The following is a 17,785-nucleotide window of genomic DNA, read 5'->3' on the forward strand; positions in this document are numbered from 1 at the left end:
CCTGGTCAGTCAATAAATGGAGGCAGAACACTAAAGAATTACCCTACACTGAATGTCATCTCAGTCTGATGATCACAAGGGCCTCTTCAAAACTGCTGAAGTTGTTAGAACTGCTATGAACAACTGCAACCCAAGCTGAAACTCTGAAGGCCAATTCTGAAACACTTATGTTTTAAATCACTTCTGCCTAGGATCAGAGGCAACGGGTACAAGTTGAATGTTGGGAAATTCCAATTAGATATCTGGAAAAATTGTTTATCTCAACTACTACTGGAAGAGATTGCTTATAGAGGCATTGATATCCCCAACCTTAGATGCATTCAAAATTAGACTTGTTTTGAGCAGGAGGTTGGACCGGGTGATCTCTAGAGGTCCCTTCCAACATAAGTTCTTTCACGATTCCATGAAATGTTGAAAAACAACTGTAAAGTCTGGACTATCCTTGAGTTCAAAAATACAAGGAATTTTGAATAGAAGCAATGGAAGAAGCAAGACTACTATAATTTTTCTGGTAAGAGAGCAAAGAAGCTTGACTGTAGCTAGCATGGAGTGGGATGCATTCTCTGCTTCTTATTGTAGTCACATTGGTCATGTAGCTGTGGGCAAGTCATACAACTTACTTCCTGAAAGCTGAATACTTACTGCTTCATTTCCATCATTTGGAGCTAGTGTGATTGCCCTATTGAAAATCAAATTTTAAAAGTCACTAGTAAGAGCTGATGTGTTCATGAGCTTCTCAAAGCATCACTGATAACAACTCAGAATCTGGGAATCCAAAGACTGAAAGAGAATTTTTTACATACAAATTTCCTGTTGAACCAGACAGAATAAAAGGCTGTTTTGGGGTTTGTAGCTCTTTTTCTAAAACAGTTTTCTGCAATTTGGAAGGGGGTAGATAGAATTTATCTGCTAATTGGATAAAGATTCAAATCTACTGAATTTTTTTTTTATCTGTTTACATTAAGGTTTGTTTCCCCAATGAGCTATGTGTGGCTTGGAGGCAGCCCAAATTATTTTCCTCACAGCTCTTCTAGGCTGTTGGGTTAAGATATGGCCAAAGACTGAAGATCTTTCAGAACTATATATTCTTTTCTGCTTCTAACCCACCTTGTCCTCCACAATTCAGAATGGGGTAAAGGCCAAGGTATAATTGTGTGAGATGGCAACATCACAGATGACCACAGGAGATGCCATTTCCTTATGTTAAAAGCTATCTGAAAAATCTGTAACTGAAACTACATTGAGCTTCTGTTATAGTCTCAGATTTTCAAAGTGGAGTCATAAAATATCAGGATATCCAGAGTTATAGATATGTGTGAAAGAAAATTACTAATGCTTTGAGATTTATCAACATGCCAATATTAACTTACCAATGCAATGCCATAGGTGGAGTATAATGTTTAAAGGAATCTCAGTAAGTTTAGTTACAACAACAAAAACACACTGTGAATTTATAGACAATTTCAAAGGAAAAAATTTAGAAACATTTATTACAAAAATTCCCCTTACACAAATAACTAAAATACTGGCAAACACATTCCACTACACAAGGATGGCTACCTTGCACTGCTAAAGCAGCAAACTAGGATAAGGAAGACCTGTTCCTATTATGTCACTGATTTCCTCAGCTAGCTATAGCACTCTACAGGATCTGTCCTTGCTTTTTACCCATCTCCAGAACATTTTATGCACAAATACATGACTAGGGAATTTAGGTCATACAAAGGCCCCTAGCTATGTAAATATCTGATCTTTTCATATAGTTGGCCAGATTCAGAAGAGATGCTGCTTTACCTTTCCCAGATGGTAAAAACAGAAACAGGCATTAATTTGATGCATAGGGTGTTAGCCTGGCATATGACTTCAAGCACATCAGCAAATACATATTGTGGAAGTAGCAGTTAAGTTGAATAGTATTCATTTTAGCATTAACTCTTCTCTATAATGATGATGTGAAGAACAGTCCTCCAGTTTGCTTCTCTATTGGTTCCAGTAATTAAGTGAAACATGTGCCATGTACCAAAGTATGCAGCAATTAGGACACAACTGCCAATCTGTGCTAATTATTTTTCTTACAGTTGTATTTATCTAATTTGTGCTGACTTCTTGGGATCTGTATTTTACGACTTTGCATGTGACTAAACAACACTGGGATGACGCTGAGGCTGTGACAATGATAGACTTTTCTACCCCAAATTCATAAACAAATTAAATTCACCATAGGTCTATTACATGATTTTAAATTATATCCTGAGAATCTTCTACTCCAAGTCGCATCTATACCGAGGCATCGCTTTTGGAACGTTTACCTGAACTAAGATTAAATCCTAACCTGCCTTTTATCCAGATGGGTGGCTCAGCTCAGCATTTTTGTTAAAGAAAAAGGAAATCCAGTGCCCCTCTGACTCACAGAGGGCAGACTTGGCGTTCGACTACACGATGCTTTTCTCTGAGAAGAGCCCAAGTATGCTTCAGAAAGATTGTATTTTTCATTTGGCTTATGGAACACTCATAAACTAGCACTCCTAACCGTGATTCCCAAACACAAACCAAAGTCAAAGGTTACAGCATATGTTTTTGTTTCAGCTTCTCCAAATTACTTGCAAATGTATTCAAACACAATGTGGGGAGATACTTTATGTTATCGAAAATAACAGACTACAGGGTGCTGCAAAAAAAAAAAAAAAAAAAAAAAAGGCTGAGGTACCTCAAGCATAAACATGGAAAGAATACATTGGTTTAGAAACCCATAAATCCTTATTTGAATCTGCCAACCTGAAAGCCAAGTAAAGCCCGAAAAAACTATTTTTCCTAAATGCTATGTCTGATTAAGCCATACTATTAAGTGACAGCTGAACTTTAACATTAATATGATATTATTTAAATAACTGCATGATTTTTTTTTTTACACTAAAATGATGAATGATTTTTGGACAGCTCAATTGACATAAAGCAAGAAACCCCTTTAATGAGATTTGACAAAATGGAGACATATGCAGAATATTCGTTACAGCTCATGTCGCAGAGCCCTTCCTGGGGAGACTTGGGTTTGGTTGTGTCTTTTCTTTCGTTCTTTTTCTTTTTTTTTTATAGTTTATTTTGATTGTCTACAGGCACTGAACCATCCCTTTCAATTGCCACTTCCTTTCTCCATGGATTTTGAATTTAGCTTGTGTCATTTACATATTACTCTTAATCAGAGAATTTTATTACGTTACAATTGTAAGAAATCTGTGGAATGAAGGCATGAGGTTCGGTCATTTTAACCTTTGTCAGCTGGCTATACAAGGAACTAACAAAGACATTTTTCTGAAAAGGCTGAAAAACAACTTAATAAATTCTGGTTTTGATACTTTCCAAGCCAAGTGATAAATGGAAAACTCCACTAAAACTCTCTATCTCTTTTTTTTTTTTTTTTTTGTAATAGGAAAATTTCATTAAGCAAATATGCAACATAAAGGCCCATGGAAAGGGTAATTTCATACTGAACGCTCCTGAGGATGCTCTAAACTCCTTTAAAACCGTATTTTCACAGCACCTGACACCATCTACTAGAGGGATGAATGCTTTTCCTCTTTAAGAAGCTGAATATATAAAGAGAAGCTCAGGTGTTGTTTCACTGGGTAAAGAAAATACCCAGAGATAGCACTAACTGAAAAAAAAAATGTCTGGGAAGGTACTAATATAAACTTAAGGTGGGTGAGCAATCACTGGACAACTCCCTTCCTGCAGTTCTGCATAGGGTTTTAGCACGTTGCAATTTTTACCTTTCTGTATCACCTCAGCTTTATCCCATGGACAATTTTCATAATATTGGAACCACGCTAAAACCACAAGGTTTGACAATGTGTCTGCCCCATCTACTCAGACAGATCTTTTTTCTGTGTGTAAATTTACGCTGCCCCAAAATATTTACAAACTTTCTCACATAAAAATCTAACAGGTAAAAACCCCTGACAGAACCAAAAACATTCAAGCGTAAGGAACACAGGAAATCATCATTAAAAACAAAAAAATCCCTCTTAAACCCACAAAAACTTCCTAAATACCAAGAGACTAAGATGAGAAATGACTGAGTAAGGGTTAATTCCTCAAGTTACAGAAAACTCTTTCCACAGCTGTGATAAAGCCTTCTATCTAACCCTGCCTGCTTTACTACCAGCATTCATTAGAAGTTATTCTACATAGCAGCCCACGTAAAAAAGTCAGGTATGTCAGCAAAATGCTGAGGTTGAATTAAAAACTAAAGATAAAGGCACAGAGGAAGAGAGGAGGAGAAAGAGAAAGATCAGAAATGTCCCTACCTTGGCCTTACCTTCGCAACATTCCCGTCAAAATCCTGGAACTCTTCCCCAGGTTTGCATCGGTTTCTCTAAGCTGGGAAGAAAAGAGTCCCGTTAAAGGTAAAAGGCATTGTGAAGAAAAATTAAAGCCATAGTCTTTAAAACCATCACAGGCATATGTACTCCATTCTGTACAGAGGACAGATAATTCTACTGTAAGTTGAGTCAGTCAGCTTTGGGATTAGTCCACAACAAACTCTCACGTAAGAATGTCATTGAAGCTCTGGAATGCAAAATGTTTGTTGGTTTTCACTTACATAAAAATGGAACCCATGTCCTTTTCAAGGAGAGTAGTTTAAAGAAAAGGCAGTAATCTAGAACAATGTCTTTTCACTCATTCTGCATGAAGGAAACATGCCTATACTGTCCCTTAAATACAAAACTTGTCCTGACCTTACAGTAGCCACAACTGGGACGGATGTCCAAGTGCTTTGTGAACAGTATGCAGTATATACATAAGGCAAAGCTGTACAATGTATGATTTTGCATATAATGATCACATGCTTGCTCAAAATAACATTTTTAGTGGTTTATTGGGACACAGGAAATCTACGTTTACAGCTAAACTTAATTAGATGACTTGTTCTATGGCTGGCTAAAACCTTGCAAAACAGGTACAAGCAAAACTGAATGAAAAAAAGAATTGGAAAGATGAAAAATTATGAAACATTAACTTCATATTAAAAACAAGCAATTACTTCTATTGTTCTTTAAAAAGTTGCCTTCTATTCTTTTGTGTTTATTAGTCTCCCACAAAAGGATATCTAGAAATGAATTGAGGAAGAAGGAAGAGTTGAGTAACAATCCTGTTGCCTCTTCTGCTACTGATAGCTGAAAGAAGACATCTTTGGACTTTTCAGAGACTTGCAAGACAGTGGGACAATCAACATCTACTGTTAATGATGATGTAATGAATGGCAGTTATGAAATAGCAGGGATCACAGTTTCTAACACGCCTCAAAACACAGCTGTGTACATACACGAAAACATTCTTTCTCCTCTGAAAGCTGAATTACTTACTTCTTCATTATCAAATCAGATTAAAAGGATTACCTGACTCACTGACTTCTTACTAAAGAAACTTTGTTGTCAAAGACAAAATGTATCCTGTGTAATAAATCCATCAAAACAGTAAAACTGCCAAGGAAAGTGGCATTCTTCCAAACACAAATCACCCTCACCATAACAAACCACTATTAGATCTTGAATGTATTCATAGCAGCAATATTTAAAACAGTTTCTATTCTGAAGCTCAATGTTACAAATATTTGATGCCAGATTTAATATTTATTACTGAAATCAGTAGTTACACTCAATGATACAACCTTTTTTGCATAAATTTTCTCCTTGCTGTTGAAGAGGTATTAAGAAAATGCCAAGGAGAAGGTAGGACTGGATAACACCAACCAAGACTTGCTCTTAGCAATATCGTATTCAGTGGGAAGGTTTCCACTGACTCTCAGATTTCTGTAATTTTGTGCTCTGATATAACAAAGATGAGCATTCTATTCCAGGGAGGCCATTCTCTCATTTTTTCCTCATTCACCCAGACAACTCAAGCTCTAGAAAAGCAGTTTTGCCCAGTTTGACACAAGTAACAGAAGAAAAAAAGTCACATTTTTTAAAAGGCTCATTAAAAAGCCAACTTATTTTCTATGCTAGAAGGGAATCTGAAGTACAAATGTATGCTTTATATTGGTCTTTCATTATTCATAAAGATGCATTTAACACTTGGGGCTTCTCCTCCCTTTTCACAGAAAAGTAACTCTCTCCTTTTTACCATTATATGTTTGATCCTAACTTTCCTCTCTTGCTGCAGGTTTCTACCTGACAGCTAGAATCAGTACTGGTAGTTAGGAAGGGAAAGCTGAATCTTAGAGGTTTGACAAACTCCTCTAAGCAAGACGACCTCATATTTTTATGGTAATAAAAAAATCCACAAAATAAGAGAAAGAAATATTTAAAAAGAAACAAACACGTACACACATTGTTGGAAGATCTCTAGCTACCTCCCAAGAGAACACAAAAGAACCCACCTTTTTTTTTCCTTGCACTGGCAGAAAAAACAACATAAAGAGTTTCATACAGCAAGTTTGTTTTTAGTTAAAACTGAAATATCTGATTGTAGTTCTTCCATTGTTTTTTTTTTTTTTTTACCAATACCAGTGTACTGCAGAAGTCAAAGAATGGGTAGCATGTAAATCCGTTAAATGGCTTATGATGGCACTGCCTAGTTTCACAGAACTGCTGTAGTGAAAACATTTTGAAATATGCTTTGATATTAGCAATGGCAAATCTTCACAGTATTTAAGAAAGCTTTTAAAAAATAAAATTAAGAATAAGGAAGGGAGATGAGCAAGATGCTGATATTGATATCTTGCCTGCCTGCTGCATCTTCTAGAAACCTGTATATTCCATTTAACCTGTCTGGCTTGTAGTAGAACTTTTATCCCTCCTCTTTGGCTTAAAAAAAGAAAGTGAAAAAAAACCTTACTCTGCAGACAGGAAGATTCTTATATGCAAATTTAACCAAATTAGTGAGACATTTACTCATTTAAATTTTATTTGTAAGACCATCAACTGACCATCACAACTCAAGTTGACATTTGACTTTCAGAAGACAAGTTTGTTCCCTGGCTAATAATAATGCCATCAATTCAGTGCAGGGCTATTGTGAACTGACAGTGCTTCCTCTACCCTGGTCTTTAAGAAATGTCCAGAAAACGGAAAGATATCCAAGTTATCCAAGATCATCCCTGACTGTACATCTGAGCAAGACAAATGTGAATTGCATAAACAAAGTATTTTAAGTGGCATATCATAAGAACTTTGAATCCGAGATCTTCAATTTGTGACAAGAGGTCTTTCACCACACAGTGATGGGATGTGCTTTCCTAGAATACCCTTATTTTCAATCTTGCTTCTTGAGGCCTACAAGTTTTGCCAGTACAGAAATTTGCTCTGCAAGTGGAAAGCACAGAGAAGAAAAAAGTTATGCTACAAACCATGTGTACACATAGTCACTGGAACTACAGTCTCTCTTTTTCTTTCCAGAGGATTTTTAGGATCAGCGCACTACTCGTCTCCATTGCTGAGGTTTTACCTGGCCAGCTAGAAAACTATCTCAGACTCAGCAGTCACTAGCAATGTGAGGAGTGGAGATGAATTAAGACATGAAGCTGCCTGAAGAACACTTGCTAAATGCTCACAATCCTTACTTATATTCAATGATTTAGTTATACTTAATGTTTTAGAGTAGCTAATGCACAGGACTTCAGGAAGGAACTGGTACAATGGACAGAAAAGGTCTCATTAAAGCTGTCATATGAGGTTTTACCAATCAAAGCTATCCAGGCGAAGAAACTCCCTGGGACAGATAAAGGAGTTTTCTTCAGTATCATTGGTGAGCTAGAGGCCTGTAGGAAGACTTGGTTTTGGCAAAATTGGACACCCAAGAAATTATCTGATCAATATGTGATAGACAGAAATTCACAGGTGCAGTCACTCCTGGTTCTATGAGCAAAAACCAGAGCCAGAGAAGCAAATTTCTTAGACTGATGTTCAAAGAAGCTCTATGTGTTGGATGGGCTTCTGAGCATCTTAATTAACTCTACAGAGTAGAATTGATCCCTATGGAGGTAACTTAAGCCTAAAATTACATAGATAACTTATCTTGACTGCAGTGACAGAGCAGCAGTACTTTTACACAGAATTGCCTAAGGAGACAATTATTAGCATTTGCAGATACAAAGAGTAAGGTTGATCAACTATTAGAAGCTCAGCCATGACACTGAACTCACAGAGTCCAAGAAGTCATTGCAATGGACACTCAAACAAACCCGTCTAGGGACAGAAAACTGACCTAACTATGATATTAGTAACAGAAAGCTTGCTTCCAACAAGACTTCAGTGTGACTCTAGCAGGAGAGGCCTTGCAGGATTGTGCCCACATAAAACATTTTTTAAGTGCTTCATTGCAGACGGTGATCATGCCTCACAATAGCAGCTGATTTATATAAAACTGATCAATATGCTTGATTATTTTTGCATGCTCAAAGCAAAGAAAATCTGAGACCTGCAATTATTTATTAACAAACTTACCCTCTCCCGAGCACGCTGGATCTTTTCTCTGTCATGGCTGAGGTTTTCCAGCATCTCTTGTCCAATCTGCTCTGCATTAAAAAAATAAAAATAATGAAAAATATAGTTTATGACAATCAGGCCTAAAAATGCCAGACTAGATTGTAACAATGGCATTTAATACACGTGATGGCCTCATCACACTTAACTGCAAAGGGGAAGACATTATTACACTAAATTTGTCAAGCAACATAAAACTGAAGAAGTTTAACCAAAAGAGAAGCTGTCCTTCTAGAATTATTTGTGGTTCCCTAGCCCTGGAAACTCATAGATTCATAGGATTGTTTTGGTTGGAAAAGACCTCCAAGAGCATCGAGGCCAACCGTCAACCTAACACCACCATGGGCATTAAACCATGTGCCTAAGTGCCATGTCCACATGTTTTTTTGAACACCTCCAGGGATGGTGACCCCATGAAACAAAGGCAAGAAGACTTTCAGGCTTGCTCTGAGTGCTAGTGGTTCAGACTCGATGCACACTCCTTAATTTCACTTTTAAAGGAAGACAGTAAGCCTTTGCTAAATTACCAGCCATCCTTAGACCTCTAAAGACTGAGAGAACTCTTATTAGAAGAAATCGACTCTCTCTGTGCCTCTCAGCAGCTACTAACAACACTTAAATGAAAGCTGTTTCAGGTTAAGCCCAGTTGCAGGTGTCTGCTTTGCTCCACCATGGACTACTTCTGGCAAGCTTAGAGAGGTGCTGTAATGGATCTCCTGGTGTTTTCAATAGCAGACATATACATTAATCTAATGTCATCACCATTTGTTTACACAAGGGTTGTTTGCTTCCGCAGCTTTCTGCTGAACCAAGGATTGCAAAATTATAGTAGAGAGGCCTCAAGATATGGTACAAAGAAAACACAAGATGCCAAAACTTTACTCTTCAAATGGCTTCAGTTAAATGCTCCTCTAACACTGAAATTTAAGCAGCAAGTATAGAGAAGAGATTTTAATCTTCAAAGCTCTATAGAAACATTAAGAAACCCTCCCTGTATTTCCCTGAAGGAGAAAAATAAGTTAAATCGTTCCCGTTTTACAGATGGGGAAACAGGCACAAGGAACTGGAGCAGCTGTAGCTTGCCTCAGGATACACAACACATGTGAGACAACCTAAATGAATGTGGTCAAAAATGCTGGTTACTTAGCTAGTTTGCCAGAGATACACACCAAAACTGAGTAAAACTACAAAAATGTTGTTTGTTTTTCATAAACAACAAAAATCATGCCGTGCTTTCCTTCTGGTGAATGAGTGGGAACTGAAAATGCAATTGTTTGGAGAATTCTTCAAGAAAATTGATCATTAAGAATTGTTAGTAGAGTAAACATGACTATTCTTGTGGTTTTTAATAGATGCAGTCCATATTCAGGAAACAAAAGCCAATCACCTCAGACTTAAAAAATTTGAGATGAGCATTTTTTTTTCCCCAAATCCATTTAGCAGAAGGCATACACTCTGCCAGATAAAGTATAAGGAAATTCATTACATATATATTTCTCTATCTGTTGCCAAGTACAGTACAAGTAAGATAAATATTTCCTCAGATATCTGACCACAAATTGACATCCTCATTATGCTATCTTGTCCCTCTTGGCTTGCTGCTCTTTACTTTTAGCTGTATATACAATGCCTCCCAAAGGTGAAATGTGGTAAGATATGCGGTTACTGAGTTAAAGCTGTAAGGTGCACTACAGCTGCACATATGGTAGCCTGAGAAAGTGGTTCAAGAGAGCTTTGCCTATGTTTGCATGTCAAAGGACTTACTAGATGAAACTATCTGAGCTTACTCCTCATCCAACCACTCAAAATACTGTAATACACAAACATGTACATGCATTCAGTGTAATCTGAGGAGAGAAACCAAAGCAAAATCCTCTAAAATAAAACCAACAAATCACTAAGCATTGTGAGGTGAAATGATAACCTGCAATGATACATGCATTTGCACAGACATAATAGAGTGTGAGGACTAGATTTTCCATCAATGGAATAACTCTACATGGCTAAAATGGCTTTGTATCTCACAAAGCTCAAAAAATATCCTTACAGGAATCAGTTCTATTTTTATTACACCGATATTAAGAATGCTAGTGTGGGTTTGTTGTTTTGTTTTTTTTTTCATCTTCTTCCTGTCACTGGCAAATTCACACTCTTAGCTTTTTATAATGATTGAGTTTATTTTCCAACCATCAATGTGACAGCAGCATCAACTGTAAGTGAGGGTAAAACACCATCACTTTGACGAATAGTGTATTTTCCTCTCATTGTCAATGACTGAAGACATCAATAAATAAGGAAGGAGAGCATGTCAGCCAGAATATCACAGAATGAATTGTTGATATGACACTTAGGGATTAAACCTTCAGCCATGAAGTTCAACCTAGCAGAGGGGTCTGAGAACCGAGATAGTTGCATTTCTTCCTAGCAGCCTCTATAGATAAATAATTGGATGGATCATCAATTTTACAGGAGCAGCTTTACTCTACATGCACTTTAGTTGATGATCTTTGGCCTTTTTTGGGCTAAAATAACAACATAAGTTTGAACAAAGAGACATAACAGAGGTAACATAATCTCACAATAAGTTTGCAAACATAAATTGACACCTTTATCCACACATCCTCTCCATATCCTCACTCCACTCAGAAAATTCACCGATGACAGTGAAACTTGATTTTTAGCTGGAAGGTCAAGCCAGCCAAACAAAAATATTAATAAATAAAGAAAATACACTTAAAAATTATATGAAGACATGCTGCCTCACTTGGTTTCCGACTGAAGGTACCTGGGACTGGAAAAAAGTAACATTAGCACACAGTACAGTTAATTACAAGCCTGTTACCACTGCTACCTGATTGCCATTATTTTTCAAGTTTCTCCAGGACTCTGATGTTTTCCTGCCAGTTAAAACCTTCACCTATGTGGCATATTCATGCTTCTAGTGCCACAGTGCTGTACAGATCTTTTCCAGACTAGTTATAATGCAAATCATCAACAAAGCTACTATGTTATGTGAAAAGGTCAGGTTTCTAAGACATACGGTGGTGCAGATGCATGAATTAAGACCAATAGGCAAACTGAAGGGTGTTGCATGTTGACAGTAATGGTGTTATTTCCAAAGAATCTTAACAACATCAATTATTTGGGAATTATCCCATCCTTTTAGCCTGTATGTACAGGCAATGTTTAGTACAGTGTGGTCCCCAAGTCCTAACAAAAGGCTGCATGGTGCTGCCTCTTCGAATGGAAACTCCCAAGGAGATGCGTAAAATTATGTGTCAAAATTACAGCTAAACTATGAGAAGCAGAAGGGTGAATGCATTTACATCATTATTATCTATACACTGACAGGGGGCAGGAATAGTCAATTATCTCAGTTTTAAACCATGCTGTGGTGAACAGAAAAAGAAATTCTGAAAAAAAAAAAAAGTACATAATTTAGTATTAACAAGCATCAGCCTTAAAGGGTGAATGCTAAAATTCACAGCTCTAAATGTATTCTGCCTTAAAGGTGTTTGAATGAGGTATGGGAGATCAACCTCTTCAGTGCTGAACACTGAATACTGCTCTCATGTGGGTCTAACATGAATGGTGCCTGAGTCTATGAGACTGAGTATTTGCCAAAAAAAGATAGCATTTCTAATGCCAAAACACTGAAACAAAAATAGAAGAATGAAGATCCTTTCCCAACTGAGGGAAAAACAAAATCTCAAGAAATGCAATCCCACTTCATGTCACAGAATCAGAGAATGCCAGGTAGGAAGGGACTCCAAGAGTCATCTGGCCCAATCTTTCTAGGTGACAGCATAGTTTAAATGAGATGGCCCAAGACCTTGTGAAGCTGTCTTAAAACTGACCAATGTAGGGGAATCCACTGCTTTTCTTGGGAGATTATTTCTATGTCTCACCGTTCTGATTGGGAAAATCTTTTTTCAGGATTCCAATTGCAGTCTCCTCAGGAGTAACTTGTACCCATTGCCCCTTGTCTTTTCCCTCTCCTTTTCCATGTGTGCAAGAACAAGCACATGGTCTTCAACTTCTATACTAAGTTAAACTCGTGATTGCTTCTAGCAATCCTTTACATTCCTGAATTGGTCTGTCACCTATATGCTATATTTATTGCATGTACAAATCATAATTAAAAGATGTTCCACAAAGCTTGATTTTTAACGAGTACACATATAGCAAGGATGCAAAATAAGTTGTGCTTGACTGGTTTTTCTTTTCCTTTTTTTTGCCTCCAGCCATTGAAGTATTTATTTACTTTATCAGCTAAACTGATGCTGAAGGACTGCTTTCTAATCATTCAAGTCAATAATACCTTTTTTCTTTTCTCTTTAACAATGACTAGTATTTTCACTCAAGAGATAGGGATGATATAGAATGAGCCTCTCCAGGTTTTTGGATAAACAAACACACATTGTAATGAATTTTGAAGACAAAGTCACCAGTTTTCTTTTTTTTTTTAAATACATTTCCTAAGAGGCAGCAGATGTCTTGATCTGGTTTCAAATGTAACAAAAAAACCTCAAAAACCTTAAAAACAACCAAATCATAGAAAGGATGCCTGGAAGTAACGTCCAATCTCATCATACATACAATGCATGTGTCTGATCTATGTAATGAGAGATAGGAAAAGACAAACTAATTTACACTGGGAAAAGCAGAAGATCACATTAAAAATCAAGATGTCTCTTCTACAGAATCATGAAATACACTCAAAGAACCACTGAGAAAAGGGATCAGGGTAGGAGTGGAGAACACTTCTACTGTGAGATCCTCAGCCTTGCCTAATGAATAAAGCCATTTGGGGAGCACAATTCTCTGTTGCCTTGGTACACAGACACCTCATGCTCTGCAGACATAGATGAAAGCTTATGGAAGAAGAACTATGCTGACAGAGGCAGAAACTTGGTAAACATATTTAAGCCTAGGACACTTCTTTTCCAAAAGTCACTCCATTTTTGGACAGGTTAAATGCTTGGCTTATAGGAGACTAAGAGAGAGAATCATCTACACCAGTTTCTGGGGGTTAAAAAAAGGCTAGAAAAGCATTAAATGTTAGCTGTTCAGAGGTGACAGCAAGCAGATTTACAAACGTGGAAAATGTATGTCGCAGGACATAGAAGAATTCAGGGCTGAGTCAAATGCTTTATGCTTCTAACAGCAGAAAGTTAATAAAGAAAGTGATGACATCTTTAAGCGCAGGGACACAGGTAAAAGTCCCGTAATTTTACAAGTTCACAGTTGATATATATTTACAGTGAACAGCCAATATAATTAGAGACAGGAGGATTTAGATCATTAAAGTCATTAAACGTCGAGTGCAGGTTAATACAGATAAATGAAGGATAATATAATGGCTATAAGCCAACAGAGAGTAAATTTGTAGAGCATTAACAGAACAACTCTCACATTTCACTAGTGCTCAAATGCCTCAAGAATCTGCCAGAGAAAAGTTAATCTGTGCACTGTTAAGTGGTCTCTTAATAAAATAAGAATTAGTTACATGCTATAGGGATTATTTGGCTTCTTCAGGAGAAGCAAATGCTGTACAGGTAGAAAGAGTAGTGACAATCAGCGGTGTACACCGAGGACATTCAACACTTCCAGAGCTGTCAGAAGTTCAGTTGCAAGAGAGGATAAAAGAATTCACCCAGTCTCACTGTGAAAGCAAAAAACACCCTAAAATACCTCCCAATCCTCCAAAGTCCAAGATGTCCACCAAGGATAAAATACAAACATTTTTCAAATGAAAAAGGTCCCTATAAGCTATAATGGATGTTCATGAAATTATTTTCATTGGCCAACAGCAAAAGGGGTCTGCTGATCTTGAGGTCAGGGAAACCAGAAAGAAAAACATCCAGAACACCTAATCAGAATTCAGGCTTTGTGCTTTGTTCAAAATAAGGAAGAAAAAGTATTCAAGGAAGATGCCACATGCCTTTAAGAACAAACTGGGAGCATTCAATAACCAACACCTCCCACAGTCCAGGCCTACGCTGTCCTTCTGCAGGTTAAAAAAAAAAAGCAGATGAATTAGAAGAAAATAGCAAAAAGACAGGAGAAAGATGATATATGACAGACCTAGTAACTTCACCTCCAGTAGCCTTTTCTTTTTCTAAGGTTTCTTACCTTTTCTGAAATCCTAACTTACATCAATCTGCTGGTATAAAACTACTCATTTCTCACTAACTGATGTATTTTTTTCTGTCTACTCCCATCACCCATCTATCTGAGCTCCTTTAGTAATATCCTCACAGTAATATTCACAGGAGGTGGCAGACTTTGATTCTTCTGAGTGCTTGTCTACATTGAAGTCTAGCCATTGTTCTAGCCATGCACCAGCTCAGCAATGCTCAGCTGCTCCAAATTCCTCCCTTTACATCTTCTGTCCCTGCCACTCTTCCTTCAAGTAAGTTCTAAAGGACAAGAAATCCTGGCTTAGTGCATCAATAAGTAAACAACTTGCTACCCTCATTTCAATCACTTATGTAAGTGAAGTCGAGAATCAACCCTCAGAACCTTCTTTTCCTAATACTTTTGAGTCCTGTCAGACTGGAAGAAGTCCCTGCTTGCTATGAGCTTGGTTCAGGGACTGGATGCCACTTCATTACAATATTGCCAAACTCAAAACTTTTCTGAAAGTGATTTAGTACAAGAGAGTATCACCAATCCTGACTGCATCTAAATTAAATTGCAGAAGCACATCCTCTAAAACTTGACCCACGAGCCATCGCTCAATTAAACCTGACTCCAAACAGGACTGAGGGACACAACAGTAATCCTTGGTTCATCTAAAGCTGGATTCATAGTCATAACTTAATCAAAAGTCGTGCACTATCTACTAATTTTGTTATAAACTCAAAGCAGTGTAAATAATTACTTTGGATTCTATTTTCTCTAGGCAGAGATTTGGCAGTTTCTAGTCCGAGGTGTCCCTGCCCATGGCAGGGGGGTTGGAACTAGATGATCCTTGTGGTCCCTTCCAACCCTGACTGATTCTATGACTCTATGAATTTAGACTCCTGCATTCAGCAGCTCAAGCTACGTGAAGTTGGCCCTACCTCTATAGTTGATTTAACCTTAAAGCAATAAATGCACTTCAAGACACAGACTTAAGCACAAAATAGATCAGACTATCAGTCAACTAGCAAACAGAAAACAAAGTTACATTAGGTTTTCAAAAGAGAATAAACTGTTCTGAAATGTTGAAATACGTTTTCTAAAATGGATGTGTGAAGCAAAAGATTTTTTTCAAACTGATCTAACTACACAAAACCACAAGATACGACATTTAAACAGTACAAAGAACAGAATCTGCCAGTTCTTTGTGATCCATTTATGTAGCTGAAACTTATCAATAGGAACAAGTTTCTTTGCAGTATCTTAGTTTCTGGACATCAGAAAACCTGTGAGAAGAGTATATCCTTCAATTGTTACCATCTGAGAAATTACTCTTTGAAGCAAAAAACCAATGTCAACAAATGAAAACAAAGCCAGAGCCAAATAAAACAGCATTTGAGTTTCTTCTGGTTTTCCTCAACATTTTGATGTACCAGGTTTATCCTGAACCCACAGGCAGATTAGAAAGTCAGGAAAGCTGGCAACACAAGCAAAAAGTCTATATTGTTTGATATACAATACTGCCGTAGAGCTACAGAGTGTTTTAACCTTTCTTGCACCATTCAACAATTCATTTTTAAATGTGAATGGAACCATCTCCTGCTGTATTCTCATACATATTTAAACAACGAAAAGTAGAAATGACATAGCGTCCAGACATTAGAAAAATAAAGTAAAATCTAGAGGATGATTGAAAAATAATGCTTAAAATCATTGACCAAAAAGGGTAGCAGTCAGTACAAAAACAAAGCATTCTGAAAACAGCATACATATATATATGTATATGTGTGTGTGTATATATATATAAATATATGCATGAAAAAAAAGTTTCTTAAGCATCACGAAGCCCTCAAAGCAGGTGAACAGCTCAGCAACCTCAAAGCTGGCTTCAGTGCAACTCATTCTTTGAATACGAATTAGCAATGGGTAATGGCAGCATATTTATGAGGCCTTTTGCCTGGTCCTTTTCTCCAGTGAATGCTGTATTATTCATTGCATGTGCCCTGACCCCAGTGCGCTCCTGTTCTGACAAATCATACTTGATTAAGACAAATCTTTATTAGTTAGCTAGTCAACTTCCCCATTTATCATTTGCAAATCTCCTTTTCCTTCTTTGGGTACAGTAAAAGGAAGTAAAACCTTTTTTTCCCCCCCCCCTCCATGTAAAATGAAATGCTTGTTACAGATGGTAGGTGCAAACAGAAGCCTGGAAGTTAGTAACAGATGATAAAACAAGGGTTTAACAGGCATAAATTACAAATGTGGCAAAACTCTAACACAATAGCACATTTCCAATAGGCTGAGGAAATAAGCTGGACAACCTGGAGAGGTGGTGCCCAGGTGAACCTCATGAGATTCAACAAGAGCAAATGCAGGGTTCTGCACCTGGGCCAGAATAATCCTCACTATCAATACAGACTGGGGGATGAGGTGCCAGAAAGCAGCCCTGCGGAAAAGGATTTGGGAGTGCTGATGGATAAGAAACTGGACATGAGCAGGCAGTGTGAGCTTGCAGCCCAGAAGGCAAATCACATCCTGGGCTGCATCAAAAGTTGTGTTGTCAGCAGATCCAGAGACATGATTCTGCTGCTTTGCTCTGGTGAGACCTCACCTGGAGTGCTGTGTGCAGGTCTGCAGCCCTCAATATAGGAAGGACATGGACCTGATGGAGCAGGTCCAGAGGAGACCACAAGAATGATCAGGGGGTTGGAGCAGCTCTGATATGAGGACAGGCTGAGGGAGCTGGGGGTGTTCAGCCTGGAGAAGAGGAGGCTCCAGGGAGACCTAATAGAGGCCTTCCGGTAACCTGAAGACAGCCTACAGGAAGGATGGAGAGAGACTCTTTACAAAGGCCTGTGGTGACAGGACAAGGGGCAATGGCTTCAAACTGGAGAAGAGCAAATTTAGATTGGATGTTAGGAACAAGTTCTTTACCATGAGGGTGATGGAACACTGGAACAGGTTTCCAGGGAGCTGGTTGGGGCCCCATCCCTGGAGATATTCAAAGTGAGGCTCAACAGGGCTCCAGGCAGCCTGATCTAGTTGGGGATGCTCCTGCTGACTGCAGAGGTGGTTGGACCAGATGACCTTTGGAGCTCCCTTCCAGCCTGGACCATTCTAGGACTCTATGATTAATTAGCTCATTCTTTCAATGTTTCCCAAATCTTCCAAACCTA

General features: G+C 37.9%; 1 protein-coding gene across 2 annotated transcripts in view; it reads right to left on the reverse strand.

Moving 5' to 3' along the window:
* Window positions 1-17,785, reverse strand: part of VTI1A (vesicle transport through interaction with t-SNAREs 1A) — a 219,939-nt gene that overhangs the window by 36,855 nt on the left and 165,299 nt on the right. The window contains exons 7-8 of one of the 2 annotated variants that reach the window (XM_054382098.1): window positions 8,445-8,515; window positions 4,316-4,377 (exon numbers count right to left, since the gene is read on the reverse strand). In XM_054382098.1, the coding sequence (XP_054238073.1) occupies window positions 4,316-4,377; window positions 8,445-8,515 (133 nt within the window). Of the gene's footprint in view, window positions 1-4,311; window positions 4,378-8,444; window positions 8,516-17,785 lie in introns of those variants that run through there. The other variant, XM_054382097.1, reaches the window with a different exon arrangement.

The sequence above is a fragment of the Indicator indicator genome, chromosome 7 (genome assembly GCF_027791375.1).
Source record: "Indicator indicator isolate 239-I01 chromosome 7, UM_Iind_1.1, whole genome shotgun sequence".
Lineage (NCBI taxonomy): Eukaryota > Metazoa > Chordata > Aves > Piciformes > Indicatoridae > Indicator > Indicator indicator.